General features: G+C 35.3%; 1 protein-coding gene across 1 annotated transcript; it reads left to right on the top strand.

Annotated features, from left to right (window-relative positions):
- The first annotated feature begins 9,086 nt into the window (after positions 1-9,086).
- On the top strand, positions 9,087-16,248 carry LOC132045251 (ATPase GET3B-like). The gene is made up of 11 exons (XM_059435805.1): positions 9,087-9,292; positions 12,024-12,235; positions 12,533-12,595; positions 12,688-12,798; positions 12,936-13,010; positions 13,131-13,199; positions 13,276-13,341; positions 13,872-13,949; positions 14,027-14,125; positions 15,198-15,332; positions 15,902-16,248. Exons 1-11 carry the CDS (start codon positions 9,160-9,162, stop codon positions 16,037-16,039), a joined length of 1,179 nt encoding a protein of 392 aa, XP_059291788.1. The 5' UTR covers positions 9,087-9,159; the 3' UTR covers positions 16,040-16,248.
- Positions 16,249-16,819: the final 571 nt, after the last annotated feature.

The raw sequence follows: 16,819 nt of genomic DNA, 5'->3' as shown, positions 1-16,819 counted from the left end.
TCAACATTAAGTTGGGGAGAAATGGTTTTTTAGCCCCGTATAAACTCTTTTTTTTAAAAAAAAATAATTATGACATTTCTATTAGAGATGTTTATTTTCTAAACATAAGTGATCTGAAAATGTCATTTTCTTCTATTTAAATTGTAAAAAGACAAGAGATCTCATTTCCTCGTTAATTCGTAGCAGCGTCCTATAAGTAATGTGGTACGTTCTAACATTATTAATGATGACTGCTGTGGTTGATGACTGATATTGTGAATTAAAAAAAACAAAGGCTCCTACATCTAAAGGCGGAGGACTTAGCTAAAATGGGAAGTAGACTATCCAGTCCTGAGTGGTCAAAAACAAAAAGCATAAAAGAAAACGTTAAAATAGATTTCCTGAAGGCTTGGAGCTTTAAGCGAAAAGCACAACTTTAGCGAAGAGAAAGCACGAAAGAAGAAAAGAAAAAAGTAACTGAAGAAAATAATTATAAATGCACACAATAATTGTCTAAACAACAACGACCCAATGAAATCCCACAATGCGGGGTAAACAAAAGAATAAAAAAATTGTCTAAACAAAAGAATAAAAAAATTATAATAAGCTATTAATGTGGAAGTGCCCTTAAAAACATAACCTATAGGTTTGACGGTGCATATATCGTAGCAGCTTCATGCCTATACTAAAGTGCCATCAATTAAGCAAGGTGAAGACTAATATAAGTTTCACCAAGTTTTATGGTTTAAGCGAGTTTTTAACAATACTACTATTGTTATGAAATTATGGATGTCCATTCCTTTTTCTTCCACCATGTTAATGGTTCTTCCTTTTTCTTCCACTATGTTAATGGCTCTCCCATTATCTTCCACCATTTCATATATTAAATGCATATGTATCACTATAAATAGGGGCATAAGTTTTCATATGGAATGCACTTGTAATACATCTTGGAAGAACAATAAAATCTCTCCTCTTTGTCACTATATTTCTATGGTTTTCATCCTTTAATATTGTGACTCTTTTAGCTTCATTTTATAACACGTTATCAGCACGAGATTCTAACCAACTGAGTTAATAATCTCCAAACATGGGAACTTGAAGATTCCACCATTGCATGTCTGGAGATAAGGGAGAAGGTAGAACGTCCCAAAGAAAAACAAAGGTTTTATATCTTTGGAGAAATAAGAGGCTTATCATATGCCAATTCTAAGTACTATTGATTACTTAGTGGACAAATAGTAAGCCGGAGGTATCAGGTAAGCACTACTAATTAATGGGAGAAAAGGTAAATCTACTCTATGATTATTTTTATTGATTGTCAGATTCTTCCTTGAACATTATGTATTTCATAAGTTATGCAGAAAGCCATTTGACTCATTTGGAAAGTCTACTGCATAAATGAGCTTGCTTCAAAAAGCTCTGGCATGCACTTACAGGAATTTAGATGCAAACAAAATTGCTCCCGAAGAGCACTGTCGTTAAAAATGGCTAATGCTATTTTAGTTACTGCTTATATATTATAGTGGTAGAATTTATTATACAATAATTTTATAAATTGGATATCTCACGGTGCTTCATAGCTCCTAAAGCAGAAATTGCTTGAAGCCTGATATACTCTTAAAAGATATGTTAAAGAAAATTCTCTAAATTATATATATGCCTCGATTTGCTCCTGAAGTAGCAATATCTTAAAAGAAACTCTAAGCTATCACAATTTGATATGCTTATGGCACACGTTCGGATGATTGTGTTCCATTTTCGAAGAATGAGAACTTTTGATATAAGCTATAAATATAGATCCATTCCACGAAGTGAATGTGATAATATGTAGTAAAGCCTATAAATATAAACGTGCATTTGATTGTGAAAATATCATGATTCATCTCCAGAAGAGGTAGAGTAATTGAGAAGAAATATTCTGAATATTATATGTTTTACTCCCGAAGTAGTAAACTCGGAAATTTGCTCTCGAAGTAGCAAAACTCTGGACCCTACTCCCGAAGTAGTAGAACTTTGAACTCAACTCCCGAAGTAGTATATCTTTGAAATCTACTCCCGAAGTAGTAAAACTTTGAAATTTAGTCCTGAAGTAGTAAGACTTTAAATTTTACTCTCGAAGTAGTAAATATTTAAAATTTACTCCCGAAGTTATAAAACTTTAAACTTCACTCCCGAAGTTATAAAACTCCAAAATATCCGAGAATTATATTTCTCTAAAGCAATGTCTTCTTGTGTTTGAGCAAAATAACGAGTTATTGATGAACGTTGTATTGCAAGCACATTTGAATAATCAGGTTTCATTTCCCGAAGTGAATGAAGAAATACCACAACCTGTCTCCTGGAGAGACAAAATATAAGGAATATACATGTTATTTTTGTGGTATGAAATTAAGACATAGCAACACGTACACATCGTACGCGAAACATCTTAAATAATTTTTTCAAAGTATCATTCTAAGGCAAAAGGGAGCGAGAGTAGAATGGTTACTATAACCCATTAATACATTATGGTTAATTGTTATTGATTTCCTCGAAGGAAATAACAATTAATGTATTTTCCCGTGAAGGAATTAATAACTATATGGTTGCCTCTTTGATACAAAATGATCGATGTTAATGATGAATCTCCTGAAGGAGATGTTTAAAATATTGAAGTTTAGAATTCAATATTTATTTCGTGACACCGATAGTGTCGAAATTTACTTTCATGGTACCAAAAGTATTTAAGAAATATTTGGTAATAGAAATTAATGATCAAAGGCTCCGGAAGAGCTAATTATTTATTTGCAAGTATCATGACACTAGCGATTGTCCAAATAATATCGATCATGATAAATAAATTGAAGTCTCTTGAAGATGTTATATATGATAATACCATTCATCGTAGATCGTAATTGGTACGGTCGGAACAACGTAGTAGACACGAAGTTTACTAACAATAAAAATGGTTATCATATTGAGACTACAAATGATCGGAATATTAAATATCTTCAAGTTACTACGGGTAAGAAATACACATGTGAAATTTTACCCGAGCATGATGAGATCACATACCACGATAAACTAGAAGTTTATTGATATATAATTTCATGCAATAGTAAACCAGAAGTTTATTAAAAGAAATAGCACTCGTCATAGTAAACTTGAAGTTTACGAGTACAGATAATTTTATCAGTTGACAAGACCATTTTGATCGTCACGATTTAAATCGATGTGCTAATTGAGTATTAAAAACATATTGAAGAACTAGAAGATTCTTCAAGAATTTGTTTGTGTTGCTTGTTCTCATGATAAGTTGATTACACCAGCTAATGTTGGGACTGAATCCCCAAAATTCTGAAAAATATAAAAGGTGAATGTGGGCCCCTTCACCTGTAATGTGATGTCTTAAATAGATGCATCTATGAGACGGTCACATGTATGTTTATTGTCAACTGGCAGTTTGACATTTACGAAGTTGCTCGCTCAAAATGATTGAGTTGGAAGCACAATTTTCGGAATATGTAATCAAGACAATCATCTTGATAATCTTTGGTTTATATCTAAGTTGGTTTGGCACTAGATGCCTCCATAATACAGCTAAACCATTGCTTATGAGAACAGAGTTTCAGATGTTGGTCTGAGATATGATATATTGCATACAACAACACTTGTATGCTTTAGATCAATAAATTTTGATAAAATCTCCCCTCATATTTGGTTCAGGGTCAGGAACTAGATATTTACATCTTTTAGCATTTGATGTGCGGTACATGATTAATGGATATACCATGATGCACACAGATGGATTTTCCCAAAGAAAATGGGGACATATGTCACTAAAATAAGGGGAGAGAATAAGCAGCTAAGAAATATGTTGTGAATTATCATCAGTATGATCCTCAGATAATTCAAGTCAAATGCTGGAAGCATTTGCTGACCCAACTATTTCATATTTCATCTGCAAAATGCTTCTAATGTCCCTGAAGGATAGAGTCTACAGCATGCATGGAGCATGGTAGACCAATCGGTTCCAAATATAATAATCCTTGAAAAAGGGAGGAGCAAATGATCATAATAAGGAGGCAATGTGCTCTTGAAGAGCTATGACATAACACTTCATGAAACCTTATGAGAGGTTCGAATTTTGAAAATAATGAAGTGATGAGATCTCGATAAGTTATGTCGAATTGCGAACCGATACAAAATGATATCTTGTCGACGATATCTTTGATACAATATGGCGCACAATATTGTATAAGATTGTGAGGATCTGAATTCTACGTCTCTTAAAGCATGCTGACGTAGAAATAATTACCAAGTGATATGATGCATCTTGGTAAGCGTAAAGCTTATTGGACCAGCGTTGTCCGGACATCGGAAAATGTCACATTATTTAAATAGAAATAGATGTTGTCACGACCTATATGAATCACTTGATAATGAAATCTAGATGAAAATTCTGAAGGATATAAAATGCACAAGCATTTGGTTTAAAGTCTCGAGAGATGTATTCAATCAGATTACAAAGATCGTTATATGGTTTAAAACAATCAGGGCGCATGTGGTATAATCGCTTAAGTGAGTACTTGATAAATGAAGGATATACAAATGATGCCATTTGTCCATGTGTTTTTATTAAGAAAACAAAATCAGGGTTCATTATACTTGCTGGTTATGTTGATGACATAAATCTCATTGGAACTCCAGAAGAGCTCCAAAAGGCGATTGAATATTTGAAGGAAGAATTTGAGATGAAAGATCTCGGAAAGACAAAACTCTGTCTTGGTCTGCAAATTGAACATTTCACAAAAGGGATCTTTATCCATCAATCTGCATATATAGAGAAAGTTTTAAAACGGTTTTACATGGACAATGCGCATCCTTTAAGTACTCCAATGATTGTTCGCTCACTTGAAGTGAGTAAAGATCCGTTCCGACCTCGAGAAGAAAATGAAGAGCTTCTTGGTCCTGAAGTACCATATCTTAGTGCAATTGGTGCACTTATGTATCTTGCTAACGCTACAAGACCTGACATAGCGTTCTCTGTTAATTTGCTAGCAAGATATAGCTCTTCTCCTACACGAAGACATTGGAACGGAGTTAAGCATATATTGCGATATCTGAAGGGAACTAGCGATATGGGTCATTTTATACTAACAAAGGTAGTACGGATCTTGTTGGTTATGCGGATGCGGGTTATTTATCGATCCACATAAAGCTCGATCTCAAACGGGCTATCTTTTTACATGCGGAGAATCTTGCTATATCATGGCGATCCACAAAGCAGTCCATTGTTGCTACTTCTTCGAATCATGCTTTGAGATAATAGCTATTCATGAAGCAAGTAGAGAATGTGTGTGGTTGAGATCGGTGATACATTTCATCGAGAGAAAGATGTGGCTTGAAATGTGATACAAAATTACCCACGTATTATATGAAGATAATCTTTGCATGCATAGCTCAATTAAAAGGAGGATTTATAAAAGGAGATAGAACGAAGCACATTTCACCAAAGTTATTTTTCACACATGATCTCCGGAAAGAAAGGTGATATTGATGTGCAACAAATTCGTTCAAGTGACAATCCCGCATTTGTTCACCAAATCTTTGCCAACTTCAACTCTTGAGAAGATGATATTTAAGATTGGAATGCGAAGACTCAGACATCGAATCTTAGTCTTCGTCGGGGGAGTGAAATACGCGTTGTACTCTTTTTCCCTTAATCAAGTTTTGTCCCATTGGGTTTTCTTGGTAAGGTTTTTAATGAGGCAACTCTCAAAGCGTATTACTAGATATGTGTACTCTTTTCCTTCATTGAGGCTTTTTCCCACAGGGTTTTTCCCAATAAGGTTTTTAACGATGCACATCATCTATGGACATCCAAGGGGGAGTGTTATGAAATTATGGATGTCCATTCCTTTTTCTTCCACCATGTTAATGGTTCTTCCTTTTTCTTCCACCATGTTAATGGCTCTCCCATTATCTTCCACCATTTCATATATTAAATGCATATGTATCACTATAAATAGAGGCATAAGTTTTCATATGGAATGCACTTGTAATACATCTTGGAAGAACAATAAAATCTCTCCTCTTTGTCACTATATTTCTATGGTTTTCATCCTTTAATATTGTGACTCTTTTAGCTTCATTTTATAACAACTATGTACTATTACTTCTGGACATAATAGTATTAGTTCCCTTACTAATGTCTATGCACTTGTATTTTTTGACTTTAGAGTTCTCACAGGAGGAGAATCCCATAATAATACTCTCTATAACATAAAAATGACTTTAGAGTTTATTGTAATTATGTTATATTATATACTACTAAAAGTAGCCGCGCTTCGCGCGATGATAGAAATATCACCAAATTTATATTTGAATTACATGTGTTTTACAATAAAAAGTAAATTATACAAAAAATTGTATGCCGTGTATTAATTTGCGAGACCTCCAAGTTATGATGGCAGAGGTGATGTTGTTTGACCAACTAAGTTGTTAGCATATTTTTCTGTCATAACTATCAATTACGCTTTGAAATAAATGTTTTCTCCAGATTTATTGAACTTTTTTTTATATTTAAACCTCTTTTTTTGAATTTTAATGTTCCATATTAAGCAGAAAACCTTCCTAATCATATGCTACACCTATGTGGAAGTAATATGTAATTGTTATGCTCTTTAAAAGACATGTGCTTCTAAAATTGCTCGTTAGACTTGATCTTATAGCAAAATATCAAAGCAGAGTAGCTTTACTATCATTGTATGCTAATCTTGTCTAAGCCAAATCACAGCCAGTCACTGTCTTTGACCTATATAAGTTAGCAGGGAGTAAAAAATAAGACCAAAAAATATTTGTTTTTCAGATATTTAAGTTAGCAGGGAGTAAAAAATAAAACAAAAAAATATAAAATTGCTCGTTAGACTTGATCTTATAGCAAAATATCAAAGCAGAGTAGCTTTACTATCATTGTATGCTAATCTTGTCTAAGCCAAATCACAACCAATCACTTCTTTGACCTATATAAGTTAGCAGGGAGTAAAAAATAAAACAAAAAAATATTTGTTTTTCAGACTTGATCTTATAGCAAAATATCAAAGCAGAGTAGCTTTACTATCATTGTATGCTAATCTTGTCTAAGCCAAATCACAGCCAATCACTATCTTTGACCTATATAAGTTAGCAGGGAGTAAAAAATAAAACAAAAAAATATTTGTTTTTCAGATATTTAAACCTCATTTTTTGAATTTTAATGTGCCATCTTAAGCAGAAAACCTTCCTAATCATATGATACACCTATATGGAAGTAATATGTATTTGTTATGCTCTTTAAAAGACATGTGCTTCTAAAATTGCTTGTTAGACTTGATCCTATAGCAAAATATCATAGCCAAGTTGCTTACTGTCATTGTAGGCTAATCTTGTCTAAGCCAAATCATAGCGACCCACTATCTTTAACCTAAGTTTACAGGGAGTAACAACAATATTTAACTTGTATAGACACAGTAGTTGGAACTATAATTTCTTGGTTAGGTGACAGTCTTTTTCAGGATAAACATAATGAATAGAAAACATGAAAAATAAGATAAGTATACAAATAGAAAGATATTGAGAAAATAAAAATACCACAAATAGATTGTTGATTATCTCCTAATCATCTCTAAACTCTATCAAGCAGCACATCTAGGAAATTTATGTGCTCCCTTTACTTGGTTTCTCTGCTTTTCTATTCTTTATGATTGAATCTTGAGGATTTTCATGAATGCAATTGGCGATGACCCAACAACTACAAGTTATATATAGCTATAATTCTCAACTTTCCAACTTCATAACCCCTTAATGAGTTTATTACAATTAAAAGTGTGTCTGCCGTTTTATTCCTCCATGGTCACTACGTTAGGCATGTTGGAACAATGCTTCAAAATAAATCTAACTAATAAGGTAGTTACTTTTTGTAAGGTCTTAAATAGGTGAGGGAAGAAGAAGTAAAATATTGATTAAGAATGAATGAAGTAGTAAATTTTGATCATTTAAGTATAAACATTAAAGAATAAGAATTAATAGAGAAGTAGTAATTGAATAATAAGTAAATAGAAATGTAGGGAAAATCTTTCAAAAAAATAAGAAAAAAGATATATAGGATCCTTGCCCCCAAAGAGAGGTGACACATCACTTCTCTAATGCCTAGCTTTATATTATATATAGATTCTCTATAACATTGTTTCACTATATCAATGGAAAAATATCCCGACACACGCCACCTATAATGTAATAAACTTATGCATGGAATATAACAAAGAAAAAAATAAACTAAAATAAGACTATTACGCTGATTGAGGGGTGTATTTGCTCAATTAACAACTTAGGATACCAATGTTAACATCCAAACATGTTTTAAGACCAAAGTTGCTCATCCCACAAAATAAAAAAATTGTAATTTTGACCCTATCTTCTTTTCCAAGTCTCCAAAACACCCCCCAGAACAAACTTTCCTCACTTTCCATCCATCAACCTCAAAAATAAGCTTCAACCTAACAAAAATCACCATAGCAATGGCTATGGCGTTTTTTTACAATCAAACTTCGAAAACTCATTTCTAGCTTTCTTTGCTGAGTGTAGAAGAAGCTTTAGCTCTTTCCCATCAAGTTTCAATTCAAGAACTTTTGCACCGTCATTTCAAGGTTAACCCTCAATTATATGTGCATATATCTCTTCATTCTGGAAAAAAATTACTAATAAATTTGGTATTCCATGTAAAGTTAGATATCCAAAAATTATACTAAAAACACTATAAGTTGCAATTTTTCTTATGTCAATATGATGAAAAATTCATTAAAAAATTGTCGGTCAAAATATACATTATTTGAATCTCGAAAACGAGAAATGTCACATAAAATGAGTCGGGGAATACCGCTTATGCACTAACAAAGAAAAAAACTAAAATAAAATCAGAATAATGGAAATTACCTTATTTGTGGGTTTTATTTGCTCAATTAACAACTTAGGATACCAATATTAACATCCAAATATCTTTTAAGATCAAAGTTGCACATCCCATAAAATTGAAATTATAATTGTGACCCTATCTTCTTTTCCAAGTCTCCAAAACAACCCCAAAAAACAAAATTTCCTCATTTCCCATCCATCTACCCCAAAAATAAGCTTTAACCTGAAACAAAAATCAAAATAGCAATGGCTATGGCATCTCTTTTTCATCAAACTTCAAAAACCCATTTCTACTTTTCTTTCATAAATGTCACCAAAAGAAGCTTTAGTTCTTTTTCAACAAATTTTAATTCAAGAACTTACACACTGCTATTTCAAGGTAAACCCTTCATTATATATGTATATATTACTTCATTCTTGAAAAAATGGATTATAAAGTTGGTATTTTTAATTCTTTTTAACATTTTTTTTCCTAATATATGTGTTATGTATATACTTCATGCTGGGAAAAAATGGATTATAAAGTTGGTATTTTTAATTCCTTTTAACAGTTTTTTTCTAATATATGTGTATATACTTCTGCAATTCTGCATATGTTAATTGGAATATGAGGTTTCTAGTTGGACTATATTAATATTTTTCGGACTTGGGCATTTTAAGTGGTGTATATTTGTTTTTAGGCTGTTATGTCACGGGTTCGAGGCGTAAAAGCAGTTTCTTTGATGAAGAAGGCTGCATAGGGCACTAAGGGGTCGTTTAGTTGCTGGTTAGGAAGTTAATTATTCATGTATTAAAACTAGCATAACTAGTAGTACTATGTTTGGTAGCATTTTAGTTGCTATATAAAATTCAGCACATCAAGTACGGCGTTTGGTTACTAGTTTACAATCCCGCATAACTAATACATGTATAATTATGAGGAAATCAATGTATTGTTTATGCAGAATAGAAGATGGAATAACTAATACATGAATAACTAAACCCTGCATAATTAAAACTTAAATAATTAATCTCTACATAACTAACACATGCATAACTCTAACCAACAACCAAACGACCCCTAAGGGTATGGCCTGGTTGAGAACCATGCGGTCTCCAGTTCAAATTCCAGTGAAGGCAAAAGTACTAGGTGATTTTATCTCATCTATTATAGTCTTGGTAGACAGAGTTACCTCGTGGAATTAGTCGAGGTACTTGCAAGTTGGCCTGGACACCATGGGTTAAAAAAAAGAAAGAAAAGGCTGCATAGCAGTTTGTGCCAATAAATGCAAGTGATTTTCCATGTTAAAAACCTAAAGACTAGACCTTTGTAGCCATAATGAATTCAGACTTGAGAAACACAAATTCCAAGTAGTGAGTGATTCAACTATGCCTGTTTGTTTTTCTTTCAAAAGAGAAGCCAATAATCCTGGTTCTAGTTAGGTGTTATTTGAGACTAATAGTGGAGGAATGCGATAAAACTGCACTAGATTTGTAGAAACCATATCCAGAATTTAATGCCAATCAACATTTGATACCATGCTTTTCTGACTTGCTTCCTATGGAGATGCTTGGAGGCTAAAGGTGTACCTGTGGTGTACATTAGAGCGATAAAGGACATGTATGATGGAGCTAAGACCGGGGGTAAGGACGGTAGGAGGAGATTCGGAGCAACTTCCATTCTGATGGGGTTGTATCGGGGATCGACTCTTGCCCGTTTCTATTCGCCTTGGTGATGGATGAATTGACGCGACAAATACAAGGTGAGGTGCCTTGGTGTATGTTGTTCGCAGATGACATAGTCACGATTGACGGGACTCGCAACGGAGTTAACGATAAGGCTGGAGGGGGGAGACAGACGTTGGGTCTAAAGGATTTAAATTGAGTAGGACCAAGACGAATACTTGGAGTGCGGGTTCGGTGGCGTACCGCGTGAGGGGGGATGAGGAAGTGAGGCTTGGTACCCGGGCCGTTCAAAAGAAAGGAAGGTTCGAAGTACCTTGGATCTATTATACGAAAGATGGGGATATCGACGACGATGTTTCGCATCGTATTGGTGCGAGGTGGATGAAATGAAGACTCGCTCCAGTCTTTGTGTGATAAGAAAGTGCCTCGAAACTTAAAGGCAAGTTCTACAAAGTGGTTAAGGCAGAGCTTTATTGTACGGAGCGGAGTGTTGGCCGGTCGAAATGCCACGTTCGGAAGATGAAAGTCGCGAGAAATGCGAATCTTTGCGGTGGATGTGTGTGACACGGCACAGAGAGATAGAATTAGGAATGAAGATATCGAGACAAGGTGGGAGTGGCATCGGTGGAGGACAAGATGCGGGAAGGGCGAGATGGTTTGGGCATGTGAAGAGGAGAGACAGAGATCTTTGCGGTGCGGAGGTGTGAGAGGTTGGCTATGGATGGTTTCGGGCGAGGTAAAGGAGGCGAAGAAGTATTGGGGAGAGGTGATTAGACGGGATATGACACGGTTTCGGCTCACCAGGGACATGACCTTAGATAGGAGGTTGTGGAGGACTCGGATTAGGATAGAAGTCTAGGTGGCTTACCACTTTCACCATAGTAAATGCGGTTTCGCTCATTTGTTTATTACCTTTGGTTTATGCGTCGATTGTTGCTTATATTTGTTGGGCGTTGGTACTTTGATTATTTTATTTATCTATAGTAGTTAATGCTCCTTTATTCCGTTCTACCATGACTTTCTCGCTTTTGGTATTCGTGTTATCATATTGTTTTCGATATGCTTGGCCCTATCTGACCTTTTGTCTTGTCTTGTTTTCCTCTTATCTTCCTCTCTTCTCCTCTCTTGAGCCGAAAGTCTTTCGGAAACAGCCGCCCTACCTTTCAAGGTGGGGGTTAGGTCTGCGTACACTCTACCCTCCCCAGACCCCACATGGTGGGATTATACTGGGCTTCTTGTTGTTGTTGTTGTTGCTTTTCTGACTTGCTCTAAAATCCTGTCAATTCTGCTTTTGCATATAACAGTTAACAGTAAATGCCAACTCAAATCGATTGAAAAAAAAAAAAAAGACATGAGTCCATGTTATTGACATTACACCGAACAATTCTAAGAAGTTTTATAGAGAACAAATTTTGGGATTATTTAAGTTCCTCTCATCTTTGTAGTGAGGTCAGTTACTACTCCTACTGAAGCTTTTGTTGGATTCAATGAGATGGTTAATGGGACCCAACGGAAGTATTACATGTTGGGAGGGAAAGGAGGCGTTGGGAAGACTAGCTGTGCTGCTTCTTTAGCAGTAAAATTTGCAAACCACGGTCACCCGACTCTTGTTGTTTCAACTGACCCTGCTCACTCTTTGAGTGATTCTTTTGATCAGGTACCTACTGCAAACTTCTCTTCTTAAATTCTGTCAAAAGAGAATAACAGAAAAGAGCCAAAATTGCCCCTGTGCTTTTTGCCAAGGGGCACTTTTTGCCCTCCATATGAATTATTAGATTTTCTTTTAAAGACTCCGTTAGCTGAAAGGGCAAAACTGTCACCTTTTGGTAACGGCAGGGGCAAAAAACATCCCAACTATTAATGGAGGGCAAAAGTGTCCCTCTGTGAAAGTACTGGGGCAATTTCAGCCCTTTTCCGGAGAAATAATTTATGTAATGTTTTGTGCTTTCTGTAGGATTTGAGTGGAGGAGCACTTGTTCCGGTTCAAGGAGTGGATTCTCCATTATATGCGCTAGAGGTATCTTGTTCTTAATATTTCGATGGTACTGAAGTGCAGTATCTACTTGTTTAGGACAAATAACGGATCATAATAAACTGATGTTCAAATAGATAAATCCTGAGAAAACAAGGGAAGAGTTCCGTGCAACGAGCCAACTAAATGGTGGTAGTGGTGTCAAAGATTTTATGGGCAGCATGGGTCTTGGAATGCTTGCTGATCAGGTGATTGAAGAAGCAAAATGTTTCATAGCTTTTTTTTTTTTTTCTTTTCTTTTCCAAATAAATCCCTCTCTTTGTATGGCTTTAACTGTGCATGCCTAGTCTTGGTATCTGACTCTGCTATTATTAACTTGTGATAGTTGGGAGAACTGAAACTTGGAGAGCTATTGGACACTCCTCCACCTGGTCTAGATGAGGCTATAGCAATTTCTAAGGCACGTATAATGATTGTTCAGTACTGTTTTTCAGTTAGATGGTTATCAGTACCCTACATAAACAACTGTCCTTATTGTTTGTCTTATTCCAATCTCTTTGACCATAGGATGGTTCTGCAGGTCATGCAATTTCTTGAATCAAAGGACTATAGCGCCTTTTCTCGTATAGTTTTTGATACAGCACCAACGGTGAGTTGAAAGAAACCAGTTACTGTAAAACTTGTTCTTTGAGCTTAATGTTTGCATTTACCTGTTGATTTTGAAGGGCCACACACTTAGACTTTTATCACTCCCAGATTTCTTGGATGCATCAATAGGCAAGATGATGAAGGTAACTACTGTCATACTACTGGAAGGACATTATGGATCATTTCTTCCATCAAATTGCTTCCAATTTAAGAATGAAAACCCTCAACCCATATGTTTCTTCTCCTTACCCGAAACTTATAGCCTGTTTGGCCAAGCTTCTCCAAGGCCAAAAGTGATTTTTTTTTTCTCTCTATCCAAAAAGTGTTTTTCTTTTGTAGTTGAGGTGTTTGGCCAAGCTTTTAGGTGAAGAAAACGTGTTTTTGAGTAGAAGCAGAAGCTATTTTTGAGAAGCTGAAAAAGTAGCTTCTCCCCAAAAAGTGAAAAGCACTTTTGACAAAATATACTTAGAAGCACTTTTTAAAAGCTAGGGCAAACACTAATTGCTGCTCAAAGGTGCTTTTCAAATTGATTGGCCAAACAGGCTATTATTAGAGTGGTTTTAGCATGTTTAAATCTGAGACTGTGTGGCCATGTATTTTTATTGCAAGTTCGTCTACCAAAGTCCTATTATCACTTACTTCGGCTTTATAAGTACTATTTCATGTGTCACAGCTTAAAAAGAAAATATCATCAGCTACTTCAGCTTTAAAATCCATGTTCAACAAAGAGGAGCCACAACGAGATGATGCTGTAAGCACTGAACTTGCACTATTAGCTTTCTTGCTGTGCTATTTCTTTGCGTTGAGCATTATGTCCTTTCACTGCAGACTGACAAGCTAGAGCAATTAAGGGAGAGGATGGCAAAAGTTCGGGATCTGTTCCGTGATTCAGCAACTACAGAGTTTATCGTTGTGACAATCCCCACTGTAATGCACAAATTCTGCCTTCGTACATGACCTGATCAATTCGATCAGGCACTCGCCATCTATTTTCATTGTTCAAATCTTTGACAACACGAAAAAACCCGAAGATGAACGGGGCTAAGCGATCTGCCGAAGCTGTGGGATGTAAAAATACATCGGTAGGGGAGACATACTGAAAACCATGCCTTTCGAACCGAACGCAATGCCCGTCTTCCAAATCAAAAAAAGGGCTCGTTGGGAAGAAAGATTATAATCTAACAACTCTGGAGCATTAGTTTACAACAGAACTCTCTTGTCACTTCGTTAGTTCCAATCATAAATAGCATATTTTTTTGCCACCTTGACTTTTCCTTTCCTGTAGTTCGTGCTCCTTATAGTTGAGCTGTTATAACGAAGTGAGAGAGGTTTGAGATCCAATATATTGTAATACCGGCAGACCAATTTTATTCATCATATAGAGGTCTCTACAAAGTATTTCCGTTAGGGTTGCAAGATTTTGATAAACGTAGGAAATGCATAATAGAAAAATAAAGAATAAGAAATAGCATGCCGACAATGACTCTGGAAAGATGTTGCAAATTTTGTACCTTCAGTGTTTGATAAAGTTACAGTTTTCTTCTTTTTGTTTCTTCTTTTTTCCCCCTTAATCTTCCATTTTTAAAAAGGAAAGAGGCCTCCATTATTCTTGTGCATTCATCATAATCCTCCCATATCACATGGTGGCAAGATGATATTATATAGCTTTCTATCTGACATAAGATGAAGGCTGCTTATCTTTCAGTGCTGATCTTTCACATCCTTTCGAGTGCTTTTCATAATATATATATGGGGAAATAATTAAGCAAGAATGCTGCCCTGTGATATTGTTTCATGCTTATTTTGATCATCTCAGAAGCCAGTGCTGTTCCTATTATATTTGCCTTTCAAGTACTATTATTTGTATTTCCTTTCTCACTTAAATACATTTGCCTCAAATATCTCCATGTGCTACTTATGCTCAACTGAGCAATATGCTTGCAAGTTCTTCTTGAGGACTTATTCAGTTACCTCTTTGTGACAAATACATTCTCTATAGGTGATGGCGATCAATGAGTCTTCACGGCTCTGTGCATCCTTGAAGAAGGAAACTATCCCAGTAAGAAAGCTTATTGTCAACCAACTCCTACCTCCATCTGCATCAGAATGCAAGTTCTGTATGATGAGAAGAAAGGTAAGAGTTGACTCGTCAAATTCTGCCTAGGGAAAGATATTCCAATTCATCCTGTTTCCAAATTATGTGAATGGTTGATTCTTGTCCAAATTATTCTCTCTTTTAAGTTGATCCTTTCACATTTATACTGCTAAACGAGTAGTTTTTTTTGTGAAATAGAAACCTAAGGTAGATGAAAGAATATTGTGCATGCTTGATTTAGCAAGAGAACATTGAGAGTTTGTACGCAATAAAAGACTTACTAGGATGGCAGATTAGAGATTCAAAAATGAGAATTTACTGGGTGTCGTTGATGAAAGAAGTGGCAATGATGCTATATATCGCTATATAGAGTGTAAAACGAGTGATATAAGAGAGAAAAATTGCTAGGATTTCTGTGTCCCCTTTCTAGCTATGGAAAGTTAATGCTATTTACTTGCTTAAGTGCAGATTCAAGATCTTAAACTTTTAAAATAATTAACCTTTTTATCTAAACAGTGGTAAAAACCGAATTGTCCTGTTAGTCTCCAAATTACCTGATCCTTGCTTGCATAGTTTTGCTGATGTCTCTGTTGTTTTACATATTTCAGGATCAGATGCGAGCTCTTGATATGATCAGTAAAGATCCAGAATTAGCAAGTTTAAAGATAATCCAAGCACCATTGGTTGATGTGGAAATAAGGGGCGTCGCTGGATTAAAATTCATGGGGGATATGGTTTGGAAATAAAATTGTTTCAACAATCATGTAGAATAGTGTTAGCAGTCCTTTATGATTTCTCTGTGCCAAATGGTTTAGCCTTCTAAAAAGGTAGACATTTAACATTATCTAACAAGTTGGTATTGTTGGAGCTGAGAGAAATTTACTTAGATTAGATCTAAACTAGTTGATTCTCTTTCGGTAGCCGACTTTTAAGTAACTTTCGCATTTCTTGCTGAGATCCAAAGTCTCCAAGTGCACCCTCTTGGCCACCCACGAACTTGGCTTTTTAGAGTGTCTTCTTGATTTGTCTAACTAAACTATTTTGAGTGTCTTTCTTGTGTTTATGCACACACATGTAAGACCTAACTTGTCTAACTCAAATATTATACTGCACGGCTTTTGTGATTGCAAGGAAAAAGAAGGGATGGCGCGAGATACTTAGAAGAGATAAGTAAGGTATTAAAAACGAATCAAGTATATAATTTCATCATGCAAACATTAAAAGAATACAAAGAGAAATCATTGTTATCCAATTTCTTTTAATTTGCATTTTGCCCCATGAGTAAAAAAAAAAGAAGAAAAAAGAGAGACTCTTTCTCTTCAATTTTACTCTCTATTTACGAACAGCCATATGTGTGCTCAAACACAATCTCTCATGAATGGAATAACTTTCTCTTTGATACAGAACACATTTTGCAATACCTGCACTATTTTTTCTCTTTGCTTATCCGAAAAACATGAGACAATTTGTGAACAGAAAAATGAGTCAATGATGACTGTTGGGACAGGGGGTTCGGGGCCAAGTTG

Source organism: Lycium ferocissimum, unplaced genomic scaffold (genome assembly GCF_029784015.1).
Source record: "Lycium ferocissimum isolate CSIRO_LF1 unplaced genomic scaffold, AGI_CSIRO_Lferr_CH_V1 ctg638, whole genome shotgun sequence".
NCBI lineage: Eukaryota > Viridiplantae > Streptophyta > Magnoliopsida > Solanales > Solanaceae > Lycium > Lycium ferocissimum.
Note: the sequence above shows the minus strand (reverse complement) of the source record. Positions and strands in the feature narration are given on the sequence as shown.

Coding starts and splice junctions, on each gene's coding strand:
- LOC132045251 (XM_059435805.1), top strand. CDS start 9,160: ATGGCTATGGCATCTCTTTTTCATCAAACTTCAAAAACCCATTTCTAC. Junction 12,799..12,935: donor TTGGAATGCTTGCTGATCAG/GTGATTGAAGAA, acceptor AACTTGTGATAG/TTGGGAGAACTGAAACTTGG. Junction 15,333..15,901: donor TCTGTATGATGAGAAGAAAG/GTAAGAGTTGAC, acceptor TACATATTTCAG/GATCAGATGCGAGCTCTTGA.